This window comes from Stegastes partitus, unplaced genomic scaffold (genome assembly GCF_000690725.1).
Source record: "Stegastes partitus isolate 25-593 unplaced genomic scaffold, Stegastes_partitus-1.0.2 Scaffold1196, whole genome shotgun sequence".
Classification (NCBI taxonomy): domain Eukaryota; kingdom Metazoa; phylum Chordata; class Actinopteri; family Pomacentridae; genus Stegastes; species Stegastes partitus.
Window position 1 is genome coordinate 129,370 of NW_007578927.1, and position 17,292 is coordinate 146,661.

Below are 17,292 nucleotides of genomic sequence, written 5' to 3' on the forward strand. Positions count from 1 at the left end.
CTGGCTCAGGTGAACCAAAGCAGCGCTTTTCACTGGACACTTTCTACTGACATGTTCTGCGAAGGAGAAGGCAGGAGCTGCACAGTTCCTAAATAAAAGTCAGCTTGGATATGTGTGGTTACGAATTTTGCTAAAAATGCGCATTGCATTTACACTATGTTATATAATTACACATGTGATTAAACATGGGGTCTATACAAAGGAGCATCCGTTACTATACTGCATACATGTGCAGTATGGCAGTAAGTAAAAGAAATGTGATGCATGCATTGTATACAAAAAATACTGCAATGCTCCTTTAATTGCATTTTTAAAATTGATTTATGGGAACTCTTGGGTCATACACTAATTCCAACGCCAGATGGGGCCTTTTAAGTAAATGATCAGTCTGTCTGTTTAATTCTAATTCATGATGGTGATAGTAATAAAAAAAAATAAAAATACAGATCACAAATCCAGTATTTAGTTCAGTGTCAGTGCATGAATTCAAATCAAAGGACATCAGTTTGCTCATGTGGATTTTTATTTATTTATTTACTTTTTAACTTTATGAACAAAGTAGCAATTTACAGATTTAGAAACACCAGCAGCACATATACAGTTAAAACCAGAATTTTACATACACTGTAAAAAAAAAAATACACATACCCTTTTCTTTTTTTCCCCTCACTGTCGAAGTTAAATCAGACTAAATTTTTCCTGTTTTCGGTCAGTTAGGATTACCAAAATTATTTCTATTTGCTAAACACCAGAATTATGTGAGAGAGAATTATTTTTAGAAAATTCTTTCTTCAAAGTCAGAAGTTTACATCCACTAAGATTACAATGCCAAGCTATTTGGGAAAGCCCAGATGATGATGTCATGGCTTTGGAAGCTTTTGATAGGTTAATTGACAACATTTGAGTTAATTGGAGGCACGCCTGTGGATGTATTTTAAGGCACACCTCAAACACACTGCTTTCTTTTGTGACAACATGGGAACATCTAAAGAAACCAGCCAAGATATCAGGAAGAGAACCACAAGTCTGGTTCATCCTTGGGTACAGTTTCCAGATGCCTAAAGGTTCCACATTCATCTGTTCAAACAATTCTACTCAAGTTTAAACACCATGGAAATGTCCAGCTATCATACTGCTCAGGAAGGAGACGGGTTCTGTGTCCCAGAAATGAAGTGTTTTGGTGTGAAATGCGAGCATCAACCCCAGAACAAAACCTAAAGACCTTGTGAAGCTGCTGCAGGAGGGACTGGTGCACTTCACACAATAGACGGCATCATGAGGAAAGAACATTATGTGGAAATATTGAAGCAACATGCCAAGACATCAGACAGGAAGTTAAAGCTTAGGCGCAAATGAGTCTTCCAAATGGACAATGACCCTCAGCATACCGCCAGATTAGTCACAAAGAGGCTTCAGGACAACAAAGTCAATGTTTTGGAAGCCCTGATCTCAATCCTGGAGAACATTTGTGGGCAGAACTGAAAAGGTGCGTGGAGCAAAGAGACCAACAAACCTGACTCAGTTCCACCAATTCTGTCAGGAGCAATGGGCCACAGTTCATCAAACTATTGTGACAAGCTTGTGGAAGGAAGCCCAGAACGTTTGACCCAAGTCATACAGGTTAAAGGCAATGCTACCAGATACTGAGGAGATGTATGTAAACTTCTTACTTTAAAGCAAGTAATAAAAAAAGTCTAAAAAATGTCTCTCTCTCATTATTCTGGCATTTAGCAAATAGAAATAATGTTGGTAATGCTAACTGACCTACAACAGGAAACATTTTGTCTGATTTAATGTCAGCCAGTGAGAGAGAGAAAAAAAAAGGTTTGTGTCTTTTTATAGAGTGGATGTAAACTTCTGGTTTCAACTGTAGCTTAGACAAATGTGATGCAAATTAGACTGAAGAGCATTACATTAAAAAAACAAAACAAACACAGGGGTACACACAGAGAATGTTCAATCAGGGCTTTGAAATAAAATTCAGATAAACTGAAATCAGTCAGATATTCTAGGGCCATTTTGATTATTATAGTTACAGATAAGATCTTAAAGGTTAACAGACTTGAGCGCGTTAGCAGCTTTTAAGCAAAAAAGTGAAAGTTCTGTTATGTCAAAAACTTTTGGGATATGTCAGTCAAAGAATACCTGGGAATTTATTTTTTTTTCAGTATAATTTTTACAAAATGCACAACAGGTACCAATGTCTGTAAACTTGGCAATGTGAAAATGATCAGGGTATATTCTATGTTAAAATAAATAAGTAAATAAATAAAAATCAGCCTTGTTTGAAATACAGTACCCATAAGGTAAATGCCAAGTCTCTAGTTTATGTTTTCAGTGTTAGACCTCCACACAAAAACTTTCCTCTAGGTACTGTTTGATAGGAAAGTTTGATGAATATTGTTGGTATTTCATCTTATATGTTAGTTTGAATCCCTCCATCATCTGTGTTGTAATGTCCTTACCATAATTTAAGCGGCTTTCCGTAAATTTCACAAAAACTTTACTCAGAATAGGAATAGTTATGGAGGTAAATTGCCTAAAAGAATTTGAGAAATTCGCTAAGACTGCCAATATGATTCACATCTGTTCCAATCCAGAAACAAGGAGTTGTTCCTGATGTCACATTTGTTCTAGAGAAAAGTTTCGTGACGTGGGAAACTTTGGACAAAACATCACATGGGTGGGATTAGAGCTGTCAATCATTTAACGTCATCACGTAACCTCTACGTGCTCCGCCCCGCCGTGGTGAAGCGTTTCCGCCAAGATGGTTGTCGGTGCCTTCCCTATCGCCAAGCTCCTCTACCTCGGAGTGAGGCAGATGAGCAAGCCCGTGGCGAACCGGATAAAAGCAGGAGCCCGGAGGAGCGAGTTCTTTAAAAACTACATCTGCCTGCCGCCGGCGCAGCGTGAGTAACCGAGCTAACGGTCGTCAGTGGCCGAGAGTCCGGTCCGAGTCACCCCGAGGACGGAAAAAGAAAGCAGTGCTGTAACGACCAATGACATTGAGGCTGGAAGCGTCGCTCAGCCAATCAGATTTGTGGGTTTATCCGTTCGACCAATAGCAGCCAGGCTAGTTGGAAGAGGGCGGGTGTTGTCTGTCATTGAGCAGGTTGTATGAAACCTTTGCTGCTGTGAGGACACGACAGGACAACAGTGCTTTTACAGCGTGCTGGACAGAACATTAAAATGTAAATTACATTCAAATAGAGAAAAACTATGTGGACTGGTAGCTGCACGTGTTCTTGTTTGTTTCAAAACGCTGCCAAAATAGCAAGAAAGGCTAGTCAAATACACTGTAAGGCTACCCTCTTCATTGTCATTAATTCATTTTAAAAACATTTACACGGTTTTAAGTAAGCAACCAAACAAACAAACAAACAAACTCAAGTATGAAAGAAAGCCTCAGAAAAAAATGCAGAATTTATAGGGGTGGTTTTTAAGAAATGATTCAGTCTGGGTTGACAGAGTTCATGTAACATGGAATTTAAAATGAAAATTTGCCAAATTGTCATTTTCTGACAGATATTCAGAGATGTAAGCTTCAGTTCAGCATGCACCAAGTAATGCAGTTTAAATATGAAAGCACTTTCACACAAGGAGGACGGCGTGAATTTGTAAAGCCAAACACACAAGTGTTTAAACTACTCAGATGTACAAGGTGTGGCTATTACATAATAATGCTGGGCTAATGTCAGTCGAACAACAGCGTGAATCACATAGTACACACTGATCACTCGGGAAGCATTACCAACACCTGACAGTTTCAATCTGCTTAAATAAAAAAAATAAAATAATTACAACATTTGTCCTATTATTTGACAGCCATACCTCATGTATCCGATACTGCAAGTTTTGCAATTTGTTTAAAATTGTGATTTGAAATCATATATTTCGAACTGCTCACTTGTTTGCAGAAGCCTAACTGGCATGTGCTTGCTGTGTTTCCTCAGTGTATCACTGGATTGAGATGAGAACGAAGATGCGGATCATGGGCTTTCGGGGTTCCACCATTAAGCCGCTGAACGAGGATTCGGCTGCAGAGCTGGGTGCAGAGTTGCTGGGAGAGGCTATCATCTTCCTCATCGGTGGCGGCTGTATGGTGCTGGAGTACAGCAGGCAGGCTTCGAACTCCCGCCGCAAAGAGGAGGAGCTGAACGAGACCATCACAGGCCTACAGACTGAAATAGCAGAGTTAGCATTAACCACAGAGACTCTCAACGCACAGCTGAGAGAGGTCAACAGGCAGCTGGCTTCATTTTCTGTTCCCACCCAAAAATGATTAAAACAGTCCTTTGCTATATGGCAAGGCATGTTGGTCTGTGTGTGAAGGAGCAGAGTGCACTTAAATAGTGTCGTTGAATGTACTGCTGGATAACTGCCCTGTTTCACACGCTGCCACCTGCCATACAGTTGAGTGGAGGAGGTGGGCATAAGCATATCACTGTGCGGTGGATTTGGGTGCTGTCCAAATGCTCATGTTTTGAGCAGCTAGTTGTAAATTGGGATTGCTATGATATTCATAGTGAATTTCTATGGTGGGTCTTGCATGTTCATTGTAACGTCAAGTGTACATAAAGATTTACAGTAAAAGGCAAGAGTGACCTAAAAGTTAATATATTTTATAGCAGCTGCAGCCTCATGGACCTTCATTGCTTAGAAAATGCTGATTTTCATGCTTTGTGAGTGAGGATTGGTTATATAATAACTTGATAAATTTTGGGAACTTCAGATAACAAAAACTGACAACAAAACAAACAAACCAACACTAGGTCACATGAGTGGATTTATTTTGAGAATATGTGCCCCTAAAGTTTCTTGTACACTTCATGTTGTGATTGCTGGTTCTTGTACATTGACTGATGACGGCTGGATAAATGATGGTGTGAAATAAAAGGGTACAATGTGTGCTAATAGAGTTTGTGTCACATTAAATACTCTGAGCCACCACTGACTGTATAATCTCTTTTCTTTGGTGTTACCTGTAGAACCTACGTGAATAAGTGAAGAATCCTCTAAACACTAGTTTCTTTTCTTTCTTTCTTTCTTTCTTTCTTTCTTTTTTTCTTTTTCCTTCTGTCACATTTTGCTCACTCTAGATTCACTTTTCACTGCAATATAAAGCCCTACACCTCTATGGAAAAATGCACAACCATGGCTAGAATTCGAGAGACCTCAATCAGGCCTCCACATGCCATACATAGATGATTTGACTGTAACTTTTTGTATTTTTACAACCTCTACAAACTAGCTGTTTTTCACACTACTCTGCATATTAACAGCAAAAAGATGCCGGATGCATCTTCCAATAGCTTGCTTCTCCTTATGTCATTTTTTGAGTCATGCTATATTAATTATATTGATCAAGTATGTTTGTCTTTTGTTCCTCTCAAGCTCTCTTGTGTAAACACAGCATGCAGTTCAACTTAATATTTAACTGATTTTCTGTGGTTTCACAGTTGCTCACAGTTGAGTCAGTCTTGGCTTGTGGGTTGAACCAAATAGCCCAGATACTTTTGTCTTTTCCATTATCTGGTGTTAATGCTTTATTTTGCTTCATGTAGAATAAAGTGATTTGCAGGAAAAGTCACAATTTTGAGCTTCGTTTCGGTTATTTTTGCTGACTGGATTGTTGTAAAATTAAAAACACAACGATTATTTTCTGTTTGTACAGTTTCGGATTCCGATAAATAGAACACGTCCCGTTTAAGGTTTTTTGGGGGGATTTGGCAGGTTACGCGGGGACGTTTATATTAAAACTACATTACCCAGAATGCCTTCAACACAGACGCCACTTCGGAATGTTCCAAGTGTGAAATGAGTAACGTACAAAGACACTGAGTCGATGTTTTAATTTTCTCCATATTCCGATGTAAAAACATTACTTAGCGCTCCATGAATGTTGTTAAGTAGGATATATCTCCTTGCATTTAAATAAAATCACAGTTGAAGCAGGAAAGACCCCCCTACGTGTGTTTAATTCTTGTTAACGCCCGATTTTAGGTTTCGGTCTAGTTTGCGCCGGAAGGGGGCGGTAGCGACTCTCTCAATCTACAACCACGACTTACGCGCGCAACTCCCGTTAAGGAGGTAGGCCTCAACTTTATTTTTCGTCATATTTTGCTTCATTGCTATTGTATGAACTAAATACAGAATGCATTAACTGCAGAACTAGCATGCAAAAACAGAGTAGCGCTCGCTGCTTGCATATTTCCTGAGTTAAACTTACTTGCCCTGCATAGGTTGTCGGTGCGTTAGCTAACGGCAGGCTACTAGCGTTAGCCGCGGAGCGACAGTTGGAGGCAAATAACAACCATAGCGAATATATTAGTTTTAGATTGGTCTTGCAAACAGTTGTAGTGATAAACTTCACTGTAAACCCAGAGCTATGTGGCTTACAGATCTGTATTGTAAGCAAGGTGTAGCGGTGCAGTATCTGTCCAGCGCGGCTAGCTTAGCTAAACACTAACTGTAGCCTGTTTGACTGAGACTGTGCCGCGCAACAGATATCGATTTGAAAGTTACTTGCAACGTTGTGAACGGTGCCTGAGCATTTTCTGTGTCTCCTGTTTTGCCAGCAAACAAAGGCAACAAACAAACTAACAGACAGAAACACCATGAGTGTTGACGTGAAAAAACTGAAAGTCAACGAGTTAAAGGAGGAGCTCCAGCGCCGCGGCCTGGACACGAAAGGCCTGAAGGCGGACCTGGTGGAGAGGCTCAAAGCCGCCCTGGAGGCTGAATCCCAGGCTGATGTCTCGGAGCAGGGGGAGCAGGAGGATGAGTACGGCGACGACGACTACCAAGACAACGAGGAAAACGAGGGTGCAGAGGATGCCCAAGAGCAGCAAGGTAAAGCCGTGTTTAGATTTGTTGCGCTCCTGCCAGACGTTGACGTGCATTGTGTAGTGTGACCTTTGACCTATTGAGTTTGTTGTTTTAGGAGGAGAGCTGCGGGCTTAATCGATTAGTTATCAGCTCTTATATTAGTTGGAATTTGGCATTTTTGGTTTGAGTAGTTTATTCATAAAAAAATAAGCTTCTTACATTTGAATATTGTCTGATTTCTTTACTGTTTAGACATTTTATAGACCAGACAAGTGATAAAATAATTTTAAGTTGCAGCCCCACTTAAATCTATTGAAAACATTTTCTGCAGATTAGTGACAGTTTATGAATTAAACTTTAGGAACTAAAAAACAAATCATACATACTTTTCCTAGGTTCTGGTCCACCTTTAAATAAGAACTTTGATCCTTAAAGGTGTTTTATTCACTGTAATACTTTGAGATTTATGGAAAATGTACAGTTACATTTTTTTTTGATTAGTATTGCAATTTATTTTGCAATGCAAGTTCCTAGAATCGCCTTCACAGTGTAATAGATTTAAAATATGCCCCACCGCATAATGTATATTCTAACTTGCATCCTTTTTGATTTGCTATTTGCGTTGCTTCAAAATGCAGTATTATTTAAAATAGAATAATTCTTCAGCCGTAGTTCTTGGAGATCAAAGTGCACTTGCTTATGGGAAGTGAAGATAAGATAGTTTTAAAGTAGTACAAGTTTCTCAAGAGTGCATTAAGTTCCTATTTTGCCGTTAATGCAAACTGAACTACGCATTAAAAGTTTTGAATCTCCCTTTTGCATGTGCAGAAGAAGCCGAGGACTATGGTGATGAAGACGAAGGTGACGATGGTGATGATGGTGAAGGCGAGGAGGAAGCGGAACCAGAAGCTGAAGCTGAAGCTGAAGCCCCTCAAGAGGAAGATGAGGGCCGAGACTCAGGTGGTTACTACGAGGAAGAGGAGGCAGAAGTTGAGCCTTACGAAAGCCAACCAACTTCAGACTCCGGACACAGCATGCCTGACTTCACTGCAGATGTGGATATACAGAAGTCCGAAATGATGCCCGAGGAAGAAGCCAAGCCTGTGCAGAGGGTGGAGGAGAAGCCTGACAACAGACCAGGTTATATTACAACACTTTATGACAATATGACAATCCTTTTCCAACTGAACATGCAGAATGAAATGTACTGTGTACAAAAAAGGCAAATGACACTTAGATCTTTTGAATGTTATAACAAAAAATGGTTGGTGATTTGATGCCAGCGTACTGAGATTTAAGGCTGTGAGGAGACAAACTTTGCAGACGCAGCAAAGTTTTACTTACTGCTGACACATATTCTGCAGATTCAAGGGTGGCACAGTGTCTCTATGATTAGTAGTGCCACCGCAAAGAACAAGTTGGTGTGCAGTTTGCTCTGCTCTGTGGCCACCTATTTCTTTTAAACTGGATGGTTTAAAAGCAGAGGACAACATTTCCCACAGCTGGTAGTAAAGTATATTCACAATTGCAGTCACTTTTTGAAATTCAAACACAACCATTCACAGTAAAAACGTGTAAAACTGAAAATCAACCTGCTGTCACATTTAGAACTTGAAAGATAATTTTAAAGATCCTGCATGATGTGTTTAAAAAAATGTTCTACATGTTGTTGGGTGATCATTATTTAATACGTATGTTAAAAATACGCTTGGCCTGTGCTTGTGGTTATATTTGTTCGTTTGTTTGTTTGTTTTAGAAGTCAAAGTGGAAGTCAAAATGGAAGATGAAGCCGAGGCTATTGGAGCCAGACAGGACGACAGTCAAGAGGCAGAACAGCAGCGTGGGCAAGACGCTGCAGGTCAGGCTGAACAAGTCAAAGCAGAGGGTGAGAGGGGTGGACACTACAGCCGCAAAAGACCGTATGAGGAGAACAGGAGCTACGGCTACTATGAGCACCGTGAGGACAAAAGGTGATTATAATTTGTGATATTTTACATTGGGCTTCTAGCTTGTGTTCTAAATAAACACACCGGCTGTGAACTTAATCAGTGGATTAAGTTAAATGTATTGTTGTGAGCTTGTCGATCAAAGTGGCTGTAAAGGCTGTTAACTTCACCCTCTGCTGATGTTGTACAGATCCCGAACTCCACAACCTCCTGCTGAAGATGAGGAAGAGAACATAGATGACACTCTTGTTACAATTGATACATGTAAGTAGGAGGATAAAGTGGATCTCTGCTCAAGTTAGGAGACAAAAATATCGTCCCAGCTGTTAAGAGCTGCCGTCCCAGCTGGAGGCCCTCTGGCTGTGAGCCAGCAAGGTTTTATTTTCAAAGCATCTGTGTTTAAGTGGGTTCCATTCTTGGCATTCCAGCTCAGTTATCACATGCATATATTACAGCAGAAATATTCTACGACTGTCAGTTTTTTTTTTTTGAGCTTTAGACTTAATCTACATACATCTAGATACTTCTCCGCCGTACGTGTCGGTACATGTTGCAATGTATCACAACATGATATAAATGAAAAGTATGAAATCACATTATATGCATCAAATTAATTTAAAATCATGTTTTTCTTCTTTTCAGACAATTGTGATTTGCATTTCAAAGTGTCCCGAGATCGCTACAGTGGTTATCCGCTGACCATTGAAGGCTTTGCTTACCTGTGGGCCGGAGCACGAGCAACACATGGTGTCACCCAGGGCCGCGTGTGTTACGAGATGAAGGTAATGCACAGAGAATAACAAGGTGGTTTTAAAATTAGACAGATTGCTGTATTGATTTTTCTGACAACTTGAGGTCTGGTAACAAACTAATGTATTGTAAAAGAATCTCTTTTATGTACATGATATAATAGTCACTGATAAATGAAAGGCTTTATGTATTTATTATTTTTGACATTTAGATGAGAAACTTCGCTTTATTTTTAACACACATTTTCTTTAAATATAAGTATTTTCATTGCTCTTTTGGCCTTAAAACTGATGTTGGGGAAAACACCATTTCAAGGGAGCTGTCAGGAAGGTGTAAATACATAGTAGGGCTGTCATTCTTATAGAAATAAGTAAGAAGGAAGTTAATATCACACCCAATATGGCTATGAATTGAATGTTAACATCCTATAATTGCGCATAATTTAGGAAATTCCTTTTATTCATTCACTTTCTTCAATTACAATGATTTGAACTTGTTTTTTTTTGCACCAGTAAATGTTTCCTAAAAGTCCTTTCTCTGCTTATTTTTAATCTTTACATCTCTCTCAATCTTTAGATCAATGAGGAAATTCCCGTGAAGCACCTGCCCAGCAGCGAGCCAGATCCCCATGTGGTCAGAATTGGATGGTCACTCAACCACTGCAGCACTCAGCTTGGTGAGAGGAGCAACGGTTAAGATGATGTTTGACACAAATCAATATTTGCTGTAACAGAGAACTGCGGTCTTCGTAGACACTATGCATTTCATTTTGTCGTGTATCAGGTGAGGAAGCCTTTTCCTTTGGATACGGAGGAACAGGGAAAAAATCAGCTGACTGCAAGTTTGCTGACTTTGGTGAGAAGTTTGGTGAAAATGACGTCATCGGCTGTTACATCGTAAGTAATCCCAACAGCCACTTTAGCTTTTATAGCATCCTGTAAAATAATACAATTTAGATAACTGAAATGGACATAAGTTGGATTGACGACCCTGTTTAGCTGTTTTATTGCCTAATTAATGTAATAAGGGCTCATAATTCTTGTTTGTCCCTGTGCAGTCAGCAAGTCTGTTCTGATAAACAAAGCTAACATTGTTTTTTTCTGCCTCATTACTATCATTTTAGGACTTTGACAGTGGCGACGAGGTGGAGATGGGCTATTCCAAGAACGGAGTGTTTTTGGGTGTGGCTTTCCGGACCACCAAGGAGGCGTTGGCAGGCCGTGCCCTGTTCCCTCATGTCCTGGTGAAGAATTGCGCCGTTGAGTTCAACTTTGGACAGAAGCGGGAGCCGTACTTCCCCCCACCGGAGGGATACACCTACATCCACAATCTCGGCATGGAGGACAAGATCAGAGGCACAAAGGGGCCTGCCAGCAAATCTGAATGCGAGGTAAGGCAGGACTGAGATTATTGAACAGCATGGGATGTTTTTACTCATTGAAATTAGTTGTGTTTAGATACAGGGTCTATAAAAAGTATTATTTACCTCTTTTAAAAGCTTTGTTTCAACATTCATCTTACTAATGAACAGAAAGTTAATTGGATAACATCCTAAAAAACTCCCCATAATTCAAACATTTACATTAATTGAAAGAGATGCTGTTTTGCTTTTATGGAATGGACTTAAATTGGTGCAGATTTAACCCAAGGTTTTTTTGCTCTTTTATTTCAGATTTTGATGATGGTCGGCCTCCCTGCCTGTGGAAAGACCACCTGGGCCATAAAGCACGCGGAGACCAACCCTGACAAGAAGTACAACATCCTGGGCACGAACGCCATCATGGACAAGATGAAGGTCAGTTTTCACCCCCTTAAATGAAACAAACGTTCACCGATGTATTTTTACACGGTTTTAACGCTGGACTATTTGTTCTGCAGGTGATGGGTCTGCGTCGCCAGAGGAACTACGCCGGGCGCTGGGATGTTCTGATACAGCAGGCCACCCAGTGTCTGAACAGGCTGATCGAGATCGCTGCCCGCAAGAGACGCAACTACATCCTGGATCAGGTACTGCCCCTCCACTTACACTCTGCTCTGATACTCACCACAGTCAGTCAATGTGCCCTGATGATCACTCTCTCTCTAATGGACTATTTATTTATCTTTCAGGGGGTCTCTGTATTATAGAGTAGAAGAAGCATTGATCACCCTCTTGTCACTTGCTTGTCATGCTTTGTAAAAGAAAATGATTAATGGCTCTCATAAGTGACAGAACATGTCGTGTTTTCATCCCTCAGTATATTTGCACTTGCTATTTCTTGTCATAATACAGTATTGTTTGTCTTGTGAATTTCAACAATGTACAAGTAAACCATGACTATGTAAAGATGTTGAGAAACAAGTAAGCTCTGACTGGTGAGTAAGAAAAACACCTTCTGTTGCTAATTTAATAAGACAGAGTTGATGGCTTTTTAAAAGCTATTTTTAAGTGAGATACATGGAACTTTTGAGTGTGTTTTTTAATAAATTGACCCTGAAGGTAAGTAGTGACTAACAGGTTTTAGATTTTCAGGGTCCTTGTGTTCAGCAAAATATGAAAAAGGTAGGTGGGTCTGATGGTGGGCTTTTCTGTGGATGCTGTGAGTATGTGCAGGTAGGTTATATCTGTCTGTTGTTGTCTGGAATGGAAATAGAGTTCGTATGAAGATAAGGTAGGTCGAGGTAAGTGTCGGGGGACCCATCAGAATAGCAAGAATGGTCGCGTGGATGTGCGGTTCATGAGTCAACTGCTAATTGGACGGTTTAGGAAGCGAATTTCCTGTTAAAATTGTTATATGGCTGCTTTGTAGATGTTAATATACGCGACGAATTGCTTTTGGCGTACATTGAAGATGCTACAGTGAACAAGATACCGTTTTTAAAAGTTTAATTCCTTGCTGTGGAACTGGCTTTGGCGTTTGCTTCAGATGAAACACTAAGGGTAATACTGTTGACGTGTTACATAGCGACGATTTGTCAGTGTAGAAACACTCGAGTTGAACAGACTGATCGGAGTGATGCTCTGAGCTGCATGTTGCGTGTTAAAGCGAGTCTAACGGCTGGTGGTGAGTAACGTTACACGACGTGATACAGACTTTATTCTTATCGGTACTGCGGCAGCTTGAATCTAACCTGTAAATCAGCCTAATTAAGGGTTTGTTATTAAGCAACGTTTTGATTACACTTCCTGAAACATTGACCTACTTTGCGTCAGGCATCGTGAATAGTTCTGACAGTATGCTGGAAAAAGGAGTGCTTTGTGATGTGGCTAAGTTTAGCAAATGACACAAGTGATACAGCAAAATGTGATCGCGCATTATTGCATGCGTAGATTGCGTTGGGAATGCAGCATTTTTGATATTCCTAGTCATGTCCTGAAATGACAAATGCTGGACAACACATAGAATATTTAAAAGTGAGGAATTATTCAGTATCTCCTTACTGATGGCAGTTCATACTTTGTGGTAGTTTCCATCACTTAATTATTATTTAAAAAATACAAGAAACCAGAGGTAATAAGTTGAATCAACACTGATATATGCTACATGGTACCTGTGCGGTGTCATCACACTTTATGTCATTGCATTTGGGGCATAGATAGTCTTGATTTAGCTCATCCTACATCGTCACGTTGCTCTCAACAGAATCCAGAAATAACACGTCTTAAGATATGTTCCCAGATTACACACTCACTGCATGTCGACATCATGGAATAAGAATAACTGCTCGAAAATCATTTTTAATTCCTGATTGATCCTAAACGTGTCCGTCTTAGTGCTGTGAGGTAATTGAGCAAATAGTCAGTTTAAATAGTCGTGGGGGTCCCTCTGTTCGTAACTAACATCCACCAGCAGTCACTGGGTACCTGAATGCGCAGGCTGTGAGGTGAGTCTGTGGAGTGACGAGAGGCCACTAGTACCTGAGTAAAAACGTAGACTGACATCCAAGCCAAACCTCTCTCACTTCATTATTGCAGGGTTCCAGCTTCCTTCCAGTGGAAAGCCATTACAAGTAAACAATAACAAACAAGCTTCTACTTCTTTCTTGTCACCATTGCTAGACAAATGTATATGGATCAGCAAGGAGACGAAAAATGCGTCCTTTTGAAGGTTTTCAACGCAAGGCTATTGTAATTTGTCCCACGGACGAGGATTTAAAAGAACGAACATTAAAGCAAACCAATGAGCAGGGGAAGGATGTGCCCGATCATGCTGTTTTAGAAATGAAAGGTAGGAATGCTGTGGAAAACAACAAATAAAACACCAGATCTACTTTTTACTTTTTCTATGTGTTGTCTCTAAAATCAAACTTGGAAGATGCCCCCTCCCCCCCTTCCCCCATCATAGCCTTTGGCCAGATATCAGACCTGGACATTTTTTTAAACAGTCCACATGAATTTGATTCTTATTTTTGCCCTCTATCTGCCACTTTGCCATTCAGCTTACTTCTGACGCACTGCAAACTGAGACTTTGGCCTTTTTCGGGTCGTGTAATCGTAGAGCTAACCTTTGCACAACTGGCTTCCATGAAAAGGATGTTTCCAAATGGCAAACTTTACACGCAGTCACGTGCCCAAGTTGTTGGAAGTTAATTCGTAACGCCATTACATCAGCTGTCCTTGGTTTGCAGTGCTGTTTCCTCTTCTCACCAACCTTTTAGTTGTCCTTTTTGTCCCCCCTCCCCACCTCTACTGAAGTCTCCTCCCTCTCCTGTGTCTGCTTAAACAAATGTTTCCTCCAAGTTCCCCTGGAGGTAATGTTTGTTCCCTTTACCCTGCCATCTGCTTTCATTATCTGCTCTTAGTTTCTCTGATTAACGCCGCCCCTGTATAATAGTAATTATTGTTCATTTTGTCTTCCGGTGGTGTGGCTACTCTGGTCTTCACTACAACCCCCCACCCCTCTTCTTTCTCTCTTTCTCTGCCTCTCCATCCGACTCTTGCTGGATGGGCTGTCTCTCTCTCCTCCTCCTCCTGTGGTCACCTCTGTCACTCTCCAAGCCAACTTTACTCTCCCCGAGGCTTGCGACTTCCTGGAGGGGGTGACGTTTGCTGAGCTGCAGCGCGACGAGGCTGAAAAGCTGTTGAAGCAGTACAATGAGGAAGGCCGCAAGGCTGGCCCACCTCCTGAGAAACGCTTCGACAACAGGCAGGGTGGGTTCCGCGGCCGCGGCGGCGGTAGCTTCCAGCGGTACGACAACCGCGATGGATCCCGCGGTGGCTACCAGAACCGCAGTGGAGATGGAGGCAGTGGATACAGAGGAGGTGAGACACTCGGACGAGTATATTTGGTACATTCAGGTCATAAGAGTCTTTCAAAAATTCAGATGTTTGTTCAATAACAAATCACATGCTTGGCTCTTATACATATGCTTAAACCTCAGCTAGCACCTCAGTGTTTGGTACTGTTGTAACATAATTTTGGTTCATTTTGCAGGTTACAATCGTGGCAGCTATAACCAGAACCGGTGGGGCAACAGCTACCGTGACGGAGGCTCTGATACACGCGGTGGATACAACCGCAGCCAGCAATCAGGGGGAAGCTACAATCGTCCAGCCCCTTACAACAAGGGAGGATACAACCAGGTACTTAACATGACCCTCATGGAAAAAAATATTTGGAAAAAAAAAATCTGGTTAAAAACATGATAGTAAATTAATGCTATCCGTTGCCACCAGGGCTACAACCAGAGCTACAGTCAAGGGTACAACCAGGGCAACTACAACCAGAACTACTACAGCAACTACAGTCAGTACCCAGGATACAGCCAGAGCTACAGCCAGACGCCTGCCACTGGACAGACGTACAACCACCACCAGCAACAGCCACAGCAACAGCCGCAACAGCAGCAGCAGCAGCAGCAGCAGCAACAACAACAACAGAGCTACAACCAGCAATATCAGCAGGTGGGTGAACTGCAATGAAATATCTGCATCTCTCCTGCCGTTGACACACACTTTAGCAGGAAATCAGTGAGAATCCCCGGGTGGCTTCCCTTGACTTTAGTCCAAAATTTACTTCATACTTGCAGATGCTGGACGTTCTACAGGGCAGTGAGAGTGGGGAATTGGCCAGGCTTGAATTCATTGTAGAAGTAATAGATTGCTATGGTGACCCAGTCTTACATGGGTAACATAAGTCTTTACTGCAGGATAAAGTAAATCCAAGTATGTTTTTAAAAACCCACGCAGCTCTCCAGTTTGCATCCTGTATGTTTAATCTCATGGCTGCCTTTAGGATTTGCGATTGTTGTCAGAGCAAAGCACTGAAGTATTGTAAAGACTTTGTGTAGGATGGGCAAATTAACATCTATAGGCTTCAGCAGACTCCGTTACGGATCACGTTACTGACCAACCATCAGTTTGTACTTGCAAATACATGTTGACAGGGTGATTAAGGCTCCAAAGTGGGAGCCATGTTTGATACAAAGAACTAATTTCCTCAATACCGTTAATTTAATTGTAAAAAAATATATGGACACTTTATGACCCGAAGGACTGCACACACCAGGCCTGACACTATAAATAACAGGCCGGTCTACATTCACATTTTCAGAGTGGAAACACGCTGCTGACATGCTGCTCACACAGCCGGTGCAGCCTGTTTCACTGATTGTAGAGGAAGCCTCCTGATGCAGCAGCAGCAGCCTGCATTCATTAAGTGTTCAGTCCTAAAACTCACAACATAGACATGGAATGCAAAAATAGAAAAGCCAAGCCAAACGTAAGCATTCTCGAACTGCTGCACTCGTTTCTGTTTCTGTTTTTCCCCTCCAGTACGCTCAGCAGTGGCAGCAGTACTACCAGAACCAGAACCAGTGGAACCAGTATTACAGCCAGTACGGCAGCTACCCTGGACAGGGCAGCCAAGGCTCGTCTTCTGGTTCCCAGTAGCTTCGCCCTGCATCTCTACCTGCATCCACCTTTGTCCTGAACACCTCTGACCTCTGCAGCAAATTAATTTTGTACAGTCCCACATTAAGTCACCAACATCACATAACATTCTCTGTCTGGTTTAACACAGTAGCCTTCATTCCTCACCAATGTACACATAAATTGTATACAAATTGATGTCTTTTCATTATTTTTACTGAATTAAGTCTTACTCTAAGCAGTGACCGTGAGGTGGTAGATGATAGGTATCAAGACATTTAATGAATGTTATCGATTATGCATCGAATGTGGATGTCTGCACTCCACATTTCCTACAGATTGAAGAGGTAATTGTATATTTCTAGGACGCGTAGTGTGAAGAAAAAAAAAAAATGACAGGAAAAGTACAGCAAAGCCTGAATAATTTTTGCTTGCTTTGAGAAGCTTAAGAACAAAAATGCATGCTTTTTACCTTCATGCCCCCTTTTCCTCTGTCTTGCCGTTTTACTTTTCAGTTCCCCGAGTGAGCACATTTTAGTTACTGCAAATGAATCCAAACATTATGGAACATTTTTTTATAGGTGTTGATACTGTAGTATTTGATCCAGTCTTTGATTGAGAATAATATTTTGCCACTCTTGTTGAGTAGTTGTATGTGCCGTTTGTTTTTTTTTCTCCCATCCCTTTGTGATTGCTGTTCATTGAGTCCAGTAGTTAAAGCCTTCTGTCAAACCCATTTTTTTCTACCTGAAAATGAAAATCTGATTTTGACCAGTTACGCAAGCTGTCTTCTTGTCTTTATACAATAAACGCAGTTGTATACGCCTGTAAATGTTTTCGTGATAATTTGTTGTAGCAGTGAGTGATCCAAACACAACACAGTGACGTATCGTTGTTGGTGTATTTTTCTTGTTCTTC

The 17,292-nt window shown here is 41.1% G+C and overlaps 2 protein-coding genes across 2 annotated transcripts; both read left to right on the forward strand.

Moving 5' to 3' along the window:
- Positions 1–2,742: 2,742 nt before the first annotated feature.
- opa3 (outer mitochondrial membrane lipid metabolism regulator OPA3) lies at positions 2,743–4,950 on the forward strand. The gene is made up of 2 exons (XM_008297191.1): positions 2,743–2,909; positions 3,954–4,950. Exons 1-2 carry the CDS (start codon positions 2,768–2,770, stop codon positions 4,280–4,282), a joined length of 471 nt encoding a protein of 156 aa, XP_008295413.1. The 5' UTR covers positions 2,743–2,767; the 3' UTR covers positions 4,283–4,950.
- Positions 4,951–6,021: 1,071 nt separating this feature from the next.
- hnrnpul1 (heterogeneous nuclear ribonucleoprotein U-like 1) lies at positions 6,022–17,206 on the forward strand. The gene is made up of 16 exons (XM_008297192.1): positions 6,022–6,090; positions 6,579–6,852; positions 7,657–7,968; positions 8,585–8,798; positions 8,965–9,038; positions 9,417–9,556; positions 10,101–10,200; positions 10,308–10,420; positions 10,648–10,914; positions 11,197–11,319; positions 11,403–11,531; positions 13,564–13,732; positions 14,503–14,766; positions 14,939–15,087; positions 15,181–15,408; positions 16,279–17,206. Exons 2-16 carry the CDS (start codon positions 6,618–6,620, stop codon positions 16,393–16,395), a joined length of 2,634 nt encoding a protein of 877 aa, XP_008295414.1. The 5' UTR covers positions 6,022–6,090; positions 6,579–6,617; the 3' UTR covers positions 16,396–17,206.
- Positions 17,207–17,292: the final 86 nt, after the last annotated feature.